General features: G+C 45.5%; 1 protein-coding gene across 1 annotated transcript; it reads left to right on the forward strand.

Moving 5' to 3' along the window:
- Positions 1-937: 937 nt before the first annotated feature.
- Positions 938-14,839, forward strand: LOC310684449 (uncharacterized protein). The gene is made up of 6 exons (XM_083455639.1): positions 938-1,003; positions 6,584-6,696; positions 8,547-8,648; positions 11,191-11,358; positions 12,075-12,215; positions 13,431-14,839. The coding sequence occupies exons 2-6, from the start codon at positions 6,651-6,653 to the stop codon at positions 14,288-14,290; spliced, it is 1,317 nt and encodes a 438-aa protein (XP_083311765.1). The 5' UTR covers positions 938-1,003; positions 6,584-6,650; the 3' UTR covers positions 14,291-14,839.
- The last annotated feature ends 3,555 nt before the right edge of the window (positions 14,840-18,394 follow it).

Genomic DNA, 18,394 nt, shown 5'->3' on the forward strand with positions numbered 1-18,394 from the left:
ATTCTCCTTTCCCTTCCTCCCCCACAACAAACACTCTGTGAGGTGAGTGGGGCTGAGAGACTTCAAGGAAGTGTGACTGGCCCAAGGTCACCCAGCAGCTGCATGTGGAGGAGCGGAGACGCGAACCTGGTTCCCCAGATTACAAGACTACCGCTCTCAACCACTACACCACACTTGCTCTCATGAGGCACATGAGGCAATAGCTTTGCCAAACAAGAAGAACTCTTGATTGCAACTCATGGTTTCTCTGGAGTGAGACAAACCACAAGGCCAGGTCCGGATGTACTCTTCAGCCAAATCATGGCTTTCCCCAGGGAAGGACAGCAGTAGGAACAGGGGAGAAGTACAGCAGTCTTGATCCTCAGTCCAGGAACCTGCTTATTTGCTCATCTGATTAAAACCCTGGTTTGAATGCATGATGTGCAAAAGTTGGCCATTGCCATTCAGAGACAGGAAGTTTCTACGTATGGCATGTGCTACAGAAATACTGAGGACTAGGGGTTGTCACCACTGCTTGTGTGGTTCGTCAACACTGCCTGTTCCTACCCACTTTGCCAATCTCTTGTGCAAATGTGGAGAATTTGATTGGGGGGAAATGAGAAACAGAAAGAAACCAAAACGGACTGATTCACCTGTACTTCATGCCCACCCTTAGAAACGCTTCTTGTCAGTGCAGCCATTTGCTTCCTTCTGGTGACTGGAGGAAAACAGTCCTGAATAAACAAACACAGATTCCCCCACAAGACACACCCGCACATGTTGGCCCTCTTTCCTTCTTTGTCACACCTCCCTGTTTCCTTCTTTATCACATATTTCTCTTCACCTTAAAACGCCCTCCTCGAAACTGCCTTTTCTTTCCATATCTTCTCCCTGCCCACTGATAGGGCTACTTACTCACCTTTTGCCGGAGAGTATATATATCTCACACCACCAACCTAACGCCTCTCAGCTGGTGCCTCTGCATAAAGATTTCCTGCCAACAAAGCAAGGGAAAGAGAACCAGGTAAGGGAGGGATGCTTTGCTAGGGATATTAGTTCGCCTTACATCCAGGACATGCTGGTTCTTGGGAAGGGGTGATTGCATAAGACTTCAGTGGCAAAGAGGAGATATTTGGGAAGGTCAGCATGAAGCTGTTCTGTGGCATCCCTGAATAGCTTGGCACTTCTGCTTACAGGGGACAGCAGATTCCAGGGAACATTCTAGGGTGCACATGCCATTTCTGTGGTTCATTGCCAGGCCACTGATCCTGCCACAAGTGCATCCTAGAATGTACACAGCACATACCCAGAGCCCTGCATGGCCAGGGATGATCAGGAGTGGTAGGCAAGCTGTCTTTATGGGCAAGTGGAAAAACAACTCACTCTAAATGCTGCTGGTCCACCGAGTCCAAATGTGCTTTCTTCATACGCAATCAGTTGTTTTGTCAACTTTTTGAAAGGGGGAGGGGTAAGACATCATGGGGAACAGCCCCATCCTCTTCTTTCAGATCCTGAAAAATGTGCAAGGTGGTGAAACCACAGGGAGAGACTCGTGTTTGTGTATACCTCAAGGACACCGCTCCTTTTTACATTTAGCATGCCATGCCACATACCAGCAGTTTGCTCTGTTCGAAAGGCACATAGGAAGTTGCCTTAGACTTCTCCATCTAGCTCCAGCCAATATTCCATCTAGCTCACTCACCTACTCGTGATCCCCAGGGACTGGTCTTGAGAAGACCTGCATAGAATCAGAGAATTTGTAGAGTTGGAAGGGACCACAAGGGCCATCTAGTATAACCCCCTACAATGATGGAATATTTTGCCCAGTTTGGGCAAATGACCCTGAAATTAAGAGTCTCATGCTCTGCCAACTGAGTTATCCCAGGAACCTGTGGCTTCGGATACTGGAGGCAATGTAGCCTTCATGAATAGTAGTCATTGATGGTCATTAGTCATTGGTTTTTCTGTCCCTTTTAAACCTTTTCAAGTTGGTGGTCTCCCCTGGCACTCACAGGGCCCCCTCCACACTGAAGTAATAATAATAATAATAATAATAATAATAATAATAATAAATTTTATTGGTTTTCATAGACATATAACAACATATAATTAGACAGCTAATCATAACACCCCTGGCCTAATCTTCTCACCTGCAAATCAATCAATCAGCTTAGTATTGTTTTTATGGGGAGCACCAGGGCTAGCAGCACCAACCAGAACTTAGTTTCATCACCTCTCAGGTGGGTGCCATTGCCATTATAAGAGAACAAGGGATGCGTTCATGGTGAGTTACAGCACCTCTTTTTCTAGAAAAAACAACACTGGAGAACACCAAAATCTTTTCAGTGCTTCAGGCCTCTAAAGGTCTTAATCTGGCCCTGATTCTGTCCTCACAGCAGCGAACAACCTACAAAATAGTACTCTCACACTCAGGATCCCCAGTGGCTGGTACTGAGAGGTGTGTTGCCTCAGATCATAATAATAATAATAATAAATTTTATTTATACCCCGCCCTCCCCAGCCAAAGCTGGGCTCAGGACGGCTAACAACAATCAAAATAATCCAACATTCTAAAAACCTTTCATTATAAAAATTAATTAAAATCAAATTGATGGCAATTATTGAGCAAGACTCTGTACAGATTGCCAGAGGAGGGGGTCAGGCTGCGCCCTGACCAAAGGCCTGGTGGAACAGCTCTGTCTTACAGGCCCTGTGGAAAGATGTCAGGTCCTGCAGGGCCCTAGTCTCTTATGACAGAGCGTTCCACCAGATTGGAGCCACAGCCGAGAAAGCCCTGGCTCTAGTTGAGGCCAGCCTAACCTCTCTGAGGCCTGGGACCTTCAGGATGTTTTTATTTGCGGACCGTAGGTTTCTCTGTGGGGCATACCAGGAGAGGCGGTCCCATTAACATGGGGATAACGTAGCCATCATGATGAGCAGCCGTTGAAAGTCACCCTCCATTCATTTATCTAATCGTCCTTTAAAACAACTAAAGTTGGATGCCTTCTCTGGTGCTATAGGGCTCCCTCCCCACTGAAATTTTATTTTATAAGTATTTGGGTTGGTTTTAATAGCTGCACATCAAAATACAACTAGCAAACTAAGCATAATCCCGCCACCCCTTTTCCCTCTGCCCCCAACATCACCAGTGTTTATAATATCTTTTATCAAGGTTGTATGGAATCATCCATCCACTGGTCACAAATCCAGATATGTAGCGATGCAGCTGAAAACCTATTTCACAGATCCTTTTCCCTAGCATAGGAAATAAACTGCCAGCAGGTGGCATAAAAGGTGTCTGCTTTCTTTTGCTTTCCGTTCAGCACCATTACATTGCATGTTACATTACAGCTATAGCCAAACTGCACATTTTTACATCATAGGTCTACTATCTGACACATCTGGGCAACGAATAGCATTGTTGCAGCAAGCACAAATATCAAGAAATCTCTTGTCTATACAGACTTATCAGATCCTTCAAAAAGTGAAAGTAAGTGCAACTGTGATGTAAAATTAATTTCCCCCATAAAATATTAGAGTTATTTTTTCTTTGCATGCATAAGGTCCCAGATCCAGTTGAGAAGGCCTTCTTTCTAAAACCTTCAAGAGCAGCTGCCAGTCCATGTAGTTGATCCTGAGCTAGATAGATGATCTGATGTGGTGTAAAAATACCTGCCCATAGTTACCCAGGACTTAACCACTCCAGAATGAAAGCTGCAGGTGCGGCGAACCTTTGGCCCTCCAGATGTGCTGAAGTACAACTCCTACCAGCCCCAGCAAGCATGACCAATGGCCACAGATGATGGGGAGTTAGCAACATCTGGAAGGCCAGAAATTCCCCACACCCACAACATGGAAACATTTTGGCGAAGGCTCCACTGATCTCTGATGGTGTTTCCTGCTTGGCAGGGGGTTGGACTCGATGGCCCTTGTGGTCTCTTCCAACTGTATGATTCTATGAAAATGCAGAACATCTGATAAACATTAAGTGCTGTGATGTCCCATGGTGGCAGAAGGTGTTTTGCAAAACTTGGGGGATTTCAGGGGTGGAGTGCAAAGCAGCATCATGGGCTTGAGTTAAACATCTGGGGTGCACTGCTGTACTTGCAGCCACCCTGAAAATTCCTTTGTTTGGACAACCTCCTCTTTCTTGTCAAAGTATCCTTATCCGGGGCCCAACCTATCTGGGGTTTCCATGAAAGTGAGCTCTGTGTTGATTTATCAGCATTGCAGAGATGCATTTCCCAATAAAGGCTCAAATGCCAACATTGCAGTACCATTTGCCATCTCACTCCACTCACTTTCTCCCCTCCAACCTCACTTCTCCCCCTCAATTCAGACGACCAGCTGTGGCAGCCTTGAATGTCTTCCTTCCTCCTTGGCCCGCTGCCCCATCCATTCCTGCCATCTCCGTTACATGGTTTTCAGCCGAAATGTTCTCCAAACCACCCTCTCCCAGAGACATGTGTTTGCTATGAGGGTGTGACCCTCCTCTTGCTCTCAGGTGCTGTGTGTTCACATTCTCTTTGCATACGCACTCCTTGCAGCACATGCCCTGGGGTCCTGCCTCAAATTGTTTAGCAAAGAGGGCAGGACAGCCCTTTGTCTACTGACCTTGCCCAGATATTCTTTTGGGTGGGAGTGAATGAGATTGCTACCTGAGCTATTGCCATGCAAACCGCAGAGAGCAGGTAATTTGGAATGGGCAATTCTGTCGATTTCAGTTTCAGTTTCTCATTTCCAACTTTTCTCTCCTGAAGAGTTATCAGCATTTGGGTGTGACTTTTGCTTGATACACACGTTTCTATGCAATTTTGCGTGACGTACACAATTCTGCAAAGCATTTCCCCATAATATACAGGCAACTCCCAATGTACATATGGGTTGCATTCCAAGTCACTGTTTGTTTAAGTGAAATCATGCATATTTGAAACATCACTGAAAAAAGCCTGCTCCCCCTGCCTATTTCCATCCCTTTTTGTGACGTTTCTGGGTTCAGTGCAATGTGAACACTTATTGAACTCGTGTAAATGGGGACTTCCTAAAATGCATTTTTGTATGTTATTTTCATGAATTTTCACACACTCTTTACCCTAGTATATGCATTTATTTGGCTGAAAAATTGCATTGCAAAATTCAGACAAGTGTGAATTTCAGAGGGTGGTTGTGTTTTGGGTGGCTGATTGCTTTTCAAAGTGCAAATCAAGCAAGCTTTCCTGGAAATGCAGACTAAATCAAAATTCTCCCCAGTCCCTAGAGGTAACCCAAGGTAGGCTTGACTACTCTTACTCCAGGACTTAGGAAGCTACTTTTCCTCATGTCAGACCATTGACCCATCTAGCTCATTGCTGAACAGTATCCTGTCTCCTTACACACTTAGTATTCACCAGCTGGTTGCCCCAGAGCCATGTTTAGGCAAGATATTCACCATTATTGCTGAGCCCACAAACCTCTCCCTCTCTCCACACACACACACAGATCCATGCAGATCCATTTCTGGTTTTCTTCTTGTCCCACTTCACTTGAGAATGTTTGTTTAAGGAGCCAGTGTGGTGTAGTGGTTAAGAGCGGTAGTCACGTAATCTGGGTAACCGGGTTCGCGTCTCCGCTCCTCCACATGCAGCTGCTGGGTGACCTTGGGCCAGTCACAGTCTCTCAGCCCCACTCACCTCACAGAGTGTTTGTTGTGAGGGAGGAAGGGAAAGGAGAATGTTAGCCGCTTTGAGACTCCTTAAAGGGAGTGAAAGGCAGGATATCAAATCCAAACTCTTCTTCTTCTTCTTCTTATTGCTTTGCTTAACACTTTCCTCTTGAAGTTTATCGGATAAGGTGTGGCTATGGAAGGCTGAAGGAGCCTCAAAATCCCCTTTAAAATTCCCTGAATCCTTGGAGCCTCATTGCTTTTCTGTAGACAATATAGAGACTGCTGGGCTTGTCATAATGCATTCATGTTACTAGGGCTCTTGCAATCCATGCGTAGCTGCTTTTGCCCAGTGGGTGGGGGGACAGAAGACAGATGAGAGAGGGTGCTCCTCTAAGAGATGTCCAGCTCAACCAGCATACATGAAAAGAAGGCTTATTTGTTCAGGTGTTAAGGTTTCACAGGCATCCTCTGTGGGGATAATGTTGGTCCGTTTCTTCGTCATACTGATGGGACTTTGCCAAAGGGAAGCCTAGAGCAGCAGAGTTGGGAAATGCTTTAATCTGCACATCCCCAGCAGTTGTGGGGAATATTTGGCCCTGCAGAAGTTGCTGAACTACAGATCAACGCTGAACCCTGGCCATGCTTGCTGGGGCTGCTGGGAGTTGCAGTTCAGCAACATTTGCAGGACCAGAGGTCCCCCACCTGTGTAGTAGACCTTTAAAGTGGAGAGATCAAGGGGGGTGAAAAAAAAAATTCTGCCCCAAATAGAGAGGGGTAATCTGCAGCCCTCCAGATATTGCTGGGCTCCAACTCCCAGCAGCTCCAGCCGTTGGCACTCCCTGCTACATGACACACTACAGTTCCATTTGGCTAGCTGTACCTCCAAACTCTGTTTTGTTAGGTTGTCCTCATGTTGTTTCCAGCTTGCCGTTTTAATCACTCATCATTTTGGTCCTGCAGCCACAGAAATCACCTCACTGGAACATTTCCCCTCCATTCAAACCAGAGCTACTCATTTCCCAGAACCATGAAGCTCTTTCTTCTCTACCTTTTTGCTGCCCTGATAGCTTCAGGTGAGTTGAGTTGCTGCCAAGGAGTGTGGTGGAGTCTCCTTCTTTGGACGTCTTTAAGCAGAGGCTTGACAGCCATATGTCAGGAGTGCTCTGATGGTGTTTCCTGCTTGGCAGGGGGTTGGACTCGATGACCCTTGTGGTCTCTTCCAACTCTATGATTCTATGATTCTATGATTCTATGAGTTGTATAACTAGGGGTATAACTAGCCTCTGTCAGAGCAGGCAATTCAGAGTCCTCTCACCCCAGCTCTCCCCCAGATGAAATTAGGAATGAAAGCAGGATTCTACTCTAATCAATCGGTGGGGTAGGAGAGCTGGGGGGGGGGGGGGAGCACCTGGCAACCAATGCGCCTCTTTGGTTTCAGATAGTACATGGGGGGACGAGTCCAAAAGGCCTGGGACAAAAATTTTCATGGCTGTAGTGGCTCATTTACCAGGAGTAATGTATTTAGTATTAACTCTGGAAATATATGCTCGATTCTAATGAAAATAAACATCCTAGAGCAAAATATACATTAGGAGGCTTCGTTTGGTCAGAATCAAGTACAGTGGTGCCTCGCAAGACGAAAAGAATCCGTTCCGCGAGTCTCTTCGTCTAGCGGTTTTTTCGTCTTGCGAAGCAAGCCCATTAGCGGATTAGCGGATTAGCGCTATTAGCAGTTTAGCGGCTATTAGCGGCTATTAAAGGCTTAAGGGATTAGCGGATTACCTGCTAAAAGGCTATTAGCAGCTTAGTGCCTTAGAAAAAGGGGGTGGGGAGCAGAAAAAAACACCACAGGAATCGCAAGACATTTTCGTCTTGCGAAGCAAGCCCATAGAGAAATTCGTCCTGCGAAGCACCTCCAAAACGGAAAACCCTTTCGTCTAGTGGGTTTTCCGTCTTGCGAGGCATTCGTCTTGCGGGGCACCACTGTAAACACTTCCAGAGTTAACACTAAATACATCACATCTAGTAAATGAGCCACCATAGTTGCTAGAGGGCTGTGAAAATTTGTGCCCTGGTCTTTCTGGACTCATCTACCCATGTACTATCTGATACCAAAGGGGTGCATTGGTTGCCAGATGTGAAGAATATTGGCTTTATTTACAGCTCTCCTACCCCACTGACATATCACACAGAGCTGTTGTGAGAATAAAAGTAACTGGAGAGGGGGAACCTATGTACACCAAGGGTGATAATCCTGTAGTGCTGCAGAGTTGCAGGTCTTGGCTTCCCCCAAAGGATTGTGGGAGCTGTAGTTCATGAAGGCTACTGAGAGGTGTTAGAAGGCCCCTATTTCCCTCATAGAGCTCCAATTCCCAGAGCTAGATGGCTGCTATTCATACAGTAGTTTAACAATCAATCTCAGGGGAACAAGAGCCTGCTAACAACTCTCAGCACCCTTGTTGTTGTTGTTTAGTCGTTTAGTCGTGTCCGACTCTTTGTGACCCCATGGACCAGAGCACGCCAGGCACTCCTGTCTTCCACTGCCTCCTGCGGTTTGGTCAGACTCATGCTGGTTGCTTTGAGAACACTGTCCAACCATCTCGTCCTCTGTCGTCCCCTTCTCCTTGTGCCCTCAATCTTTCAGCACCCTTAACAAACCGCAACTCCCAGAATCCTTTGGGGGAAGCCATGACTGCTTAAAGTGGCATCACAGTGTTTTAAATGTGTGGAACAATTGTGGCCTAGGTTGTGCTGCTGTGAAACAGCAGTTTCTCCAGCACATCACCCTGAATTCCTTGGAGGAAAGGTCGAGTTCAGAAAGTAAAACATAAACAAAAGAAATAACAGATCAGGTTGTTGCTACCGCCAAAATTGCAGTGGTTGTTGTCATTTACTGTTATTGATATTATTATTTCCCCCTCAGCAAAATCCCTGAGTTGCGAATGTACAAACTGCACAAGTGGAACAACTTGCACAGCCGACAAAGAAGGAGCGTGCATCGCTGTGATAGGGAACATTAAAACTGGTAGGTGAACGCACCTCTGAGGGCATTTCCAGATAACACTAACAGAAAGCTTTCTGGAAACATAGGTTTTAAAAAATGTGTGTGTGTGTGTGGGGGGAGAATACAGCCAAGAGTTTCATGATATTGAATCACATGTCCAATACCAAGCTCTCCATTTGAATAGTGCAAACTTGACAGCGTAGTACAGATTGTAACAGGATATCAGGCACTGGCTGGATGAGGAATAGAGGTGGAAGCCACCCACTCAAGAGCCTCCCAGCGAGTGCACAGAAGATGCCAACTTAAGATTCTGGATCCTGGTGGTGGGAAATGGAAAAGCAGTTTGCAGAAGGGTCATGCTGGGAGGTGCTGGGAGAAGGGTGTCTGAGTGACCAAGAGGGGTCAGGAGAAGGAGGGATAGAGGCTGAGCGTCACAGGCTCAGACAGAGAGGAGTAAAAGATTGGCTAATTGCCTTCTGTGCCTGCTCTGTGGTTGACCTGGCTCCTTGACAGCTGCTTGACAATTAATTTTCCAATAAGAACATCCAATTAACATTCAATTCATAATCCAATAAAAAAAACCCTAAAATTAAAAAAATCCAATTGTCTTCCAAATTTGATTCTTGTTTTACGGCTTCCCATGGCCTGAACTTCAAAGCAACTCCAAATTCTTAGTCCTGCCTCTCACAATCTTTCCATATTTCCATATCCGACTTTATCTCTCCAAACTTCTTTGCCTCTGGCTCTGCGATCTTCCACACATCAAAAAACACGAATAAACTTTCCACCTCCGAGTGCAGACTTGTTTATATTATGTTCCCCTCCACTGCTTCCCCCCCCTCGCACCGCTTCAGCTGACCCCATCCAGTCCAGGCTTTTGTCCAGTTCTTTGAATTTGATATCTTGGCAGCTCTCAAATCATTAATCTTTCCTGTCCGGCTGTTATCAAGTGTTGAATTGTTCTTAAGCACGCTGTTCGTTTTGTTGTATATGTATATATCAATCATTTGGCGATTGATCAGCCTTCCTGGAAACCACTCACCCCCCCCCCGGGTCCTAGAGGGGCCCCCGCTAGACATCCATTTAGCCTTTTCTCTTGCTCAAACTGAAAAAAAAAATCCTTCAGAAACAGCTGCATTGTATGTTATCTCAAATCATTGTTGTCAGCCGGCAATTAATTCCTGTTTATCTTAATCGGAGACAAATTCCGAATATTCTAAAACTGTGTAGTAAGTAAGCGCCATGTAGTAAGTAAGCGCCATCTTATCCTTTGTTCTCCTTTCAAGTCTTAAAAAGAGCTGCGTGTGAGTCCCAATTATAAATAAAAGTCCATCTGCACTCATATTTTTTTTAAAAGCAATTTAAGTTCCTAACGAGGGTTGGCATGAAAAACCAATTGTTGATCTTAAAGAGGAAAAAGAAAGCATACCAATCGCCTCCACATTCCACACACCGTGATGAAGATCTCTTTGAAGTTCGAGCTCATACACCAGAGACTGTATTTTCTGCAGGTTTTTTCCTTCAGCTTTTCTGAATCAGACCGCGTCTGTTTGTTTTCCAAATATATATACTATCCCAAACAGATGTGACCGGCTACATGGGAGTGGCATCGGAGAGTGCCAACCATTGTGGTGCTCATTGACCCAGTGTCCTGCTGGGTGCATCTTAATGCATGCCGGCAATCTCGGACAAACCGCAGGTCTTTGAGACTGTCCTCCCCTCCCTGGGGAAGCTGCCAGGGCTAATTACCCCCATATCAGCCCTGAATTATCGGCACGGTCAGGGTCCGGTCTCATGGGAGTCAACCATTTCCCACCGCCGGAAACAGGAAGCCTGACCATGGGGCTTCTTGAAAGTATGCTTTAATGCAGAGGTGGGGAAACCTCAGGTCCAGGGCTCCAGTGCAGCCCTCCAGCCTTTTTTACCCACCCCTTGGGGATCTCACTAGGCTCAGCTGCCCTTTCCCAGGCCCCCCTCTTTCCATAGGCCCCACTCTTCACTGGCTGTGCTCCTATTTTGAGCAGGGCTGATCTTCATGCTCCAGCACCGGGGGGTGGAGAGCAGGTGGGGGGCAAGGGCTGGCACATGCCCTGGGGGTGGGGTGTGCCACCTGCAGGGGTGTGGCACCCAGCACGGGCGGGGGGGGGGCAGCTGCGATGGCACCCTGCCGGGATTGCACTGCCGGGGGCGGTGCGCTCCCCTTGCACTCCCCTTCTTCCGCCAGTGTCTTTGAGTGCTTTTGCCCACTTGGAAGTGTCCTTGGCCAGCAATAATACCTCTTTGCTTGCCTGGAGGCAGTGAGGTCTGTGTAGAAACCCCTGACTTTTGCAAGACTGGAATGCAGTTGAGTGTACAAAGGGAAGAATGCTGTAGCTTCACCCACTTTTGCCCCTGCCCCACTGGCCACTGGAAACCAGCCCATGATGCAATGCGGCTCTCAGGCTGAAAAATGGTTTCCTTCTCTGCTTTAATGGAAAGGTGATATTGCTTAGCCATTGGTTTTAACACATGTTGTTGTTATTCTGATGTCTCTAACTCCTTTCTGATTTCTACTTTTTTGAAGCTGAAGACTCCAGTGCAAAACAAGATATATTCAGTAGCTGTTGGAGCAGCCAGACCCCTTTGGCGTGCAAAGAGGAGGAGATGTTCTTCACAGCAGGGAAACAATTTTCCTGGAACACTAAAACCATATGCTGCCACGAGAACAACTGCAATGCTGTCACCCCTGAAGGTATGTGGGGTCCAGGACTCATTAAGGCTAAGGAGGACTCTCAGAAATGGATAGGTGTATTTTCATGCAAAATACCCTGGGAATTTTTATTGAAGGGCATTATGAAAATTATTAACAATGTATATAAAAAGTCAGGAAAATGAAGGGCATAGCACAGTAGCTTTTTTGTCTTGTTGATTGTGAATAGAGCTATTGCCCTGGCTTTGCACAAGCTGCCAAAAGGGCTTAGGGTTCTTTACTGGTTGGAAGCCTCTCTCCAAACTTTGCAATGTTCAGGTAGCATGGGAGGCAGAATACAGTGGTACCTCGGGTTACAGACCCTTCAGGTTACAGACGCTTCAGGTTACAGACTCCGCTAACCCAGAAATAGTACCTCGGGTTAAGAACTTTGCTTCAGGATGAGAACAGAAATTGCACAGCTGCGGCACAGCAGCAGCAGGAAGCCCCATTAGCTAAAGTGGTACCTCAGGTTAAGAACAGTTTCAGGTTAAGAATGGACCTCCAGAACAAATTAAGTTCTTAACCTGAGGTACCACTGTATGTTTTAAGCTGGTCCAAAATTGGGGAGTATATCTGGATAAATGTCTGTGATGCGCCCAGTTGGAGAAGGCTACAACTTGCACTTTGGAGATCTAAAGCAAGTCAGCTTGCCAACTGCTGAGCCGGCCACTGCAGATGTTCTTTCTGTTTACTTACTCATTTCATCACTCCTGCAGCGCTAAAGGAAGACACCACCCCCAGTGAACTGATGTGCCCAACGTGCTTTGTTTTCGGCTCTGAGTTGTGCAATGCCACCACGATGAAATGCGCCAAATCCCAGGACCATTGCCTTACCATTACTGGGGTTATCACAACAGGTAAATCAGAATGTAGAATCATAGAATCATAGAATCATAGAAGAGTTAGAAGGGACCCCAAGGGATATCTTGCCCAACCCCCTGCAATGCAGGAATCTCACCTAAAGCATCCATGAGAGATGGCCAGTATGATGACTGCAAATTATTACTATTCATTTCATTTTAATCCAGCTCTTCTTCCTAGGAGTTCAGCCTCTCCCTTGCTCTCTCATAAACCTTATGAGGTAGGTTAGCATAAGGGATAATAACTGGCCCAAATCCAGTTATTTCAGCCCAGAATCTAAGTGGATACTCTAACCACTGCACTGAACTGGCTCTACAATGGGTGAGTCTGGGTTTATTTCCCCTAAAATAATGCATTTTGATTGTTATTTTCATTTGTTATGCACACTTTCCCCTAAGATAAGGAGTTTAAAAATACATATTAAGAACTGCATTGCAAAATTCAGAGAAGTGAAAATTTCAAAGAACAGCTGTGGTTCACAAAAGAGACCCAAATAACTGGCTTGGCAAGAACTCACTGTTAGCCTGGCTCAAAATGGTCACATTTTTTTTGAGGTGCTGCTTATATCTGTTTGCAGCATGCCCCAGATCCCCACTGAAAAGACCTCAAGGTAGCATAGAACTTGGCATGCAGGTATATAGGGTGGCACATTAAGGTAGATGACAAAGGTTTTGTGAAGCTAGATTAAAAGCTGACCAAAAGGATTAAAAAGGTTGTTCTGAGGGAAAAGGTTTAAAAATACGAATGGTTACAAGCATGTAAAGCAAACCCCTAAAATGGAGTAAAAGTACAGAAAGAATTGGAGGATGTTTGCAGCTTTCCCTCTAGACACAGTTCCTATAGTGAAAGAATGGTTGGTTTCTTGCACCCACCAGCCCTTGGCATTATGACACCTGCCTTGACCTCTTTCTTTCACCTGGTTCCCCAACATGCCCTCTGGCTATGTGATGCCCTTGGTTCCCAGTTGACAAAATGCAAGGAAGTATAAGCTCCTTAGTCCCAACTGCCGGTGTTGCCTATGCGAAATCCCACCCCGCACCTTCCTCAAAGATTTTACCATCTTCTACTTTGATACTTGGACAGGTGAGGTTTAACAGGTTAACCTCATAATCCCCAAATCAACCCAGATGCAAGGCTTTTCTTCATCAGAATGGTCCATTTCCTTTACAGCAGGGATGATATAATTTCTTTCTCTTATTGTCCTTTTGTAGGTACTACAACTGAGCCCTTTTTTGGAGAAGGGTGTGCTACCCCTACAGCAAGCAACCTTGTCAGCGGCACGAAGCTGACCTTTGGAGAGATCACTTACATGATTACCAGCAGCCACATAGAGAAAGCTAAAGATGGGGCCAGCCAGGACATCCCCACATCCTCCTCTAAACCTTCCACCACCTTGTCTTCCTCCAACTCTTCCACCACCTCAACCTCCTCTAAAACCTCCACCACCTTGTCTTCCTCCAACTCTTCCACCACCCCAACCTCCTCTAATACCTCCACCACCTTGTCTTCCTCCAACTCTTCCACCACCTCAACCTCCTCTAAAACCTCCACCACCTTGTCTTCCTCCAACTCTTCCACCACCCCAACCTCCTCTAATACCTCCACCACCTTTTCTTTCTCCAACTCTTCCACCACCCCAACCTCCTCTAAAACCTCCACCACCTTGTCTTCCTCCAACTCTTCCACCACCCCAACCTCCTTTAATACCTCCACCACCTTATCTTCCTCCAACTCTTCCACCACCCCAACCTCCTCTAAAACCTCCACCACCTTGTCTTCCTCCAACTCTTCCACCACCCCAACCTCCTCTAAAACACCCACCACCTTGTCTTCCTCCAACTCTTCCACCACCTTGTCTTCCTCCAACTCTTCCACCACCTTGTCTTCCTCCAACTCTTCCACCATCACCTCATCCTCCTCTAAAACCTCTACCAACCGATCCTCCGACAAGTCCCTGAGCAAGTTTACTAAACCTGCAACCACCTCCACCTCTGCCACCTCTACTAGTTCTGTTTTCACCATCCTACTGCCAAGTCTCCTTGGGCTCCTGCTGGACAAATTTCTCTACTGATTTCATTTGGCCCAGAAGACCATCTTCAACACGATACAAGAACAGAGGGCACCAATCCCAGAAGTTTAATGTACATTTCCCCCCAATATACCTTTTTGTAAACATTTTTTGGTGGGTGAACTGCATCACAAAGTGAGGAAAAGTGTGAATTTCAAAGGACAGGTGCATTTTGATTCACGTATTGGTGGATTTGATGGGTTCTCATTAAAATGAGAACCAAAACAATTTTTTTTTTGCCTTCATCCCCTGGTGGAAGTTGCACCAAACCCAATGAGACTTACTTCAGAATTGATGTGCATAGGCTTGCACTCTTAGTCTCCTTACAATCACCTCTGAATGCGGAACTATTATTATTTTCCCCAGGGATTGTGAAAGAAACGACTGAAAATTTGTAGTTCATTTTATTTTGGGGTGTGTATGTTTAATTAATTCAATTGTGTTGTTGTTTTTCTTTAAGTCTTTATTTGTCAATGTCATTAAATTATACATTCTTGATTAAATAAAAATAAATATTTTTAAAACCACAAAATACCTCTGAATGTGGAGCAACAACTGGAGAGTGTGTGACCGTTTTTGGTCAAATGCAAATATAAATTCTATAAGATGGACTTGCAAACACAAAGAGGGAAGTATTCCTCATCCTTTAATAGAATCATAGAATCATAGAGTTGGAATAGACCACAAGGGCCATCGAGTCCAACCCCCTGCCAAGCAGGAAACACCATCAGAGCACTCCTGACATATGGTTGTCAAGCCTCTGCTTAAAGACCTCCAAAGAAGGAGACTCCACCACACTCCTTGGCAGCAAATTCCACTGTCAAACAGCTCTTACTGTCAGGAAGTTCTTCCTAATGTTTAGGTGGAATCTTCTTTCTTGTAGTTTGGATCCGTTGCTCCGTGTCCGCTTCTCTGGAGCAGCAGAAAACAACCTTTCTCCCTCCTCTATGTGACATCCTTTTATATATTTGAACATGGCTATCATATCACCCCTTAACCTCCTCTTCTCCAGGCTAAACATGCCCAGCTCCCTTAGCCGTTCCTCATAAGGCATCGTTTCCAGGCCTTTGACCATTTTGGTTGCCCTCCTCTGGACACGTTCCAGTTTGTCAGTGTCCTTCTTGAACTGTGGTGCCCAGAACTGGACACAGTACTCCAGGTGAGGTCTGACCAGAGCAGAATACAGTGGCACTATTACTTCCCTTGATCTAGATGCTATACTCCTATTGATGCAGCCCAGCATTGCATTGGCTTTTTAGCTGCCGCGTCACACTGTTGGCTCATGTCAAGTTTGTGGTCAACCAAGACTCCTAGATCCTTTTCACATGTACTGCTCTCAAGCCAGGTGTCACCCATCTTGTATTTGTGCCTCTCAATTTTTTTTTGCCCAGGTGCAATACTTTACATTTCTCCCTGTTAAAGTTCATCTTGTTTGTTTTGGCCCACTTCTCTAATCTGTCAAGGTCGTTTTGAAGTGTGATCCTGTCCTTTGGGGTGTTAGCCACCCCTCCCAGTTTGGTGTCATCTGCAAATTTGATCAGGATGCCCTTGAGTCCATCATCCAAGTCGTTGATAAAGATGTTGAATAAGACCGGGCCCAAGACAGAACCCTGTGGCACCCCACTAGTCACTCTTCTCCAGGATGAAGAGGAACCATTGATGAGCACCCTTTGGTTTTGGTCAGTCAGCCAGTTACAAATCCATTGAGTGGTAGCATAGTCAAGACCGCATTTTACCAGCTTCTTTACAAGAATATCATGGGGCACCTTGTCAAATGCCTTGCTGATATCAAGGTAGGCTACATCCACTGCGTTCCCTTCATCTACCAGGCTTGTAATTCTGTCAAAAAACGAGATCAGGTTAGTCTGACATGACTTATTTTTCAGAAATCCATGCTGACTATTGGTGATCACAGCATTCCTTTCTAGGTGCTCACAGACTGTTCGCTTAATGATCTGCTCCAGAATCTTCCCTGGTATTGATGTTAGACTGACTGGGCGGTAATTATTTGGGTCCTCTCTTTCCCCCTTTTTGAAAATAGGGACAACATTTGCCCTCCTCCAGTCTGCCGGGACTTCGCCTGTTCTCCAGGAATTCTCAAAGATGACTGCTAGTGGTTCTAATAGTTGCATTTCTCTCTTTAACACGGCTATTAAAGATACATGGGCCTTGCCCCCCCCTTGCATCTAACCACCCTAACATGCTGACGTGGCTCTTTTCATCAATAAGCAAATATCCCTTCGGTAAACAACATCCTTTGCCTGGTCCAGGTTTCTCGAGTTCTGCACAAGTCCAAAGTCCGAGGGGAAAGGAGACGGGTCTGCAGTGGAAAATGTTTACATTTCCAAGGGAACACAGAGCTGATTTGCATCCTCCCCAGGAGACCTGCTCAACAATCATTAATATCTGCAGACCCAGAGAACTGGTAGTCCAGGATCTCAGTTTGGCTTTCAAGGGCTTCCCAAACGTCTAAACCATGGCAGGAGAGCCTGTGGCCCTCTAGATGTCACAGAATCATAGATGTGTAGAGTTGGAAGGGACCACGGGGCTCATCAAGTCCAACCCCTGCAGTACAGGAACTGCAGCTCCCATCATTTCTGATGGGAGAAGGAGTCCAGCAGCATTTTGAGGACCACAGGCTCCAAATCCCTGCTCTTAAAGATACAAATTTATACATGTGAAGAATGCTATGGAATACTAAGTATTTTAAAATATGCTTAATGAAACCAAGCTTTGTAACCCCTCCCCTTTTTTTTGCTTCTTGGATTTTATTTTATACATTGCTTTGAGGCACATGTGGATGGCAATAAATAAATAAATAACAATGTTAAAAACAAACTCTTGTTAATGAAATAGACCCCCTCTCTCTCTCTCTCTCTCTCTCTCTCTGTGTGTGTGTGTGTGTCTTCCTATATGCATAAAAACGTAAGGCTGTCTTCATGCAGCTCCCGTTGGAGGTTTTGTAGTGCCACACCACAATCCTGGAATTACATGAAGTCAAGTTGGGGCATGGGAGCAAAGAAGAAAGCAGACTGCTTTTTGGGTGGTCTTTGGCTGAGGGTCTTCGCAAATTCTAAAGTTTTTAAAAGTTCTTACACACCTTTGCCCTGGGTCCTCACTTCCTTGCAAAGGTGCGGTGGGGTGGGGGGTGGGGACTTGGTTGCAACAGGAAAATAAAGATCTTCCTTGCTTTCCCTCTACTGGTTCCTGTTTCCAATTTAGAAGGTATACTTTATTAACAAGCAAACACCCATATATGTATAAAATTCAGCAACTGAACTTAACCTTCGCTAATTGAACAAGATAACTGACAGCCTTTCTTTTAAGATTGCCTCTGCTAAAACAGCCCTTTAGGACTGCAGCCAACCAGAATGACAATAGAGTTTTGCTAAGTTTCTATTTCCCGTAACAACTTAAGTTTCAGTTTCCTGTTGAACTTCCTGGCAAGAACTGCCTCTAGTCTCCTAGACCTGTCTCCAGCTGAAAACAAAATGGTTGAACAGTTTCATTCATTCACCAGGGGATTAGAAAAAGTCATAGAGAATACGTCTATCAATACCCATCAGCCATAGTGGCTATTTGTCTGTTTGTTGGACATGCCTCTGAATACCTGAGGAAGAATAGCAAGGGAGAAATACTTACAGCATTTATAGTCCACCATTCATCTAAAAAGCATGGCTTACAAAAACTAGCTCCTTAATGTTCTGATTGTGGGCTTTCCCTTGCTTCCTGTAGGAAACAGGAAGTAGGACTAGACAGGCTTGTGGCGTGATCCAGGAGGACTCTCCTTATTAGTTATTAAGTTTCTATCCCACTGTTCCTTCCCAATGAGCCCAGGGAGACAAACACCAACATGTTAAAACAGTACAGTGGAACCTTGGTTTTCAAGTGTCTGGGAAGCTGAACGATTTGGAACCCGAACGTTTTTGAATGTGCCTCAGAAGTCAAATGGCTTCCAAGGTGTGTTTCTCCATTTTATCAATGGAGTTTGCTGACCACCCATTGATCCTCGGTTTTTGAACGTTTCGGAAGTCGAACGGTCTTCCGGAACAGATTATGTTCGAAAACCAAGGTTCCACTGTACAATATAAATATATCTGAAACACT

This window comes from Podarcis tiliguerta (genome assembly GCF_965153285.1).
Source record: "Podarcis tiliguerta genome assembly, chromosome: 8".
NCBI classification, from domain to species: domain Eukaryota; kingdom Metazoa; phylum Chordata; class Lepidosauria; order Squamata; family Lacertidae; genus Podarcis; species Podarcis tiliguerta.

Coding starts and splice junctions, on each gene's coding strand:
- LOC310684449 (XM_083455639.1), top strand. CDS start 6,651: ATGAAGCTCTTTCTTCTCTACCTTTTTGCTGCCCTGATAGCTTCAG. Junction 6,697..8,546: donor TGCTGCCCTGATAGCTTCAG/GTGAGTTGAGTT, acceptor TTTCCCCCTCAG/CAAAATCCCTGAGTTGCGAA. Junction 8,649..11,190: donor GATAGGGAACATTAAAACTG/GTAGGTGAACGC, acceptor ACTTTTTTGAAG/CTGAAGACTCCAGTGCAAAA.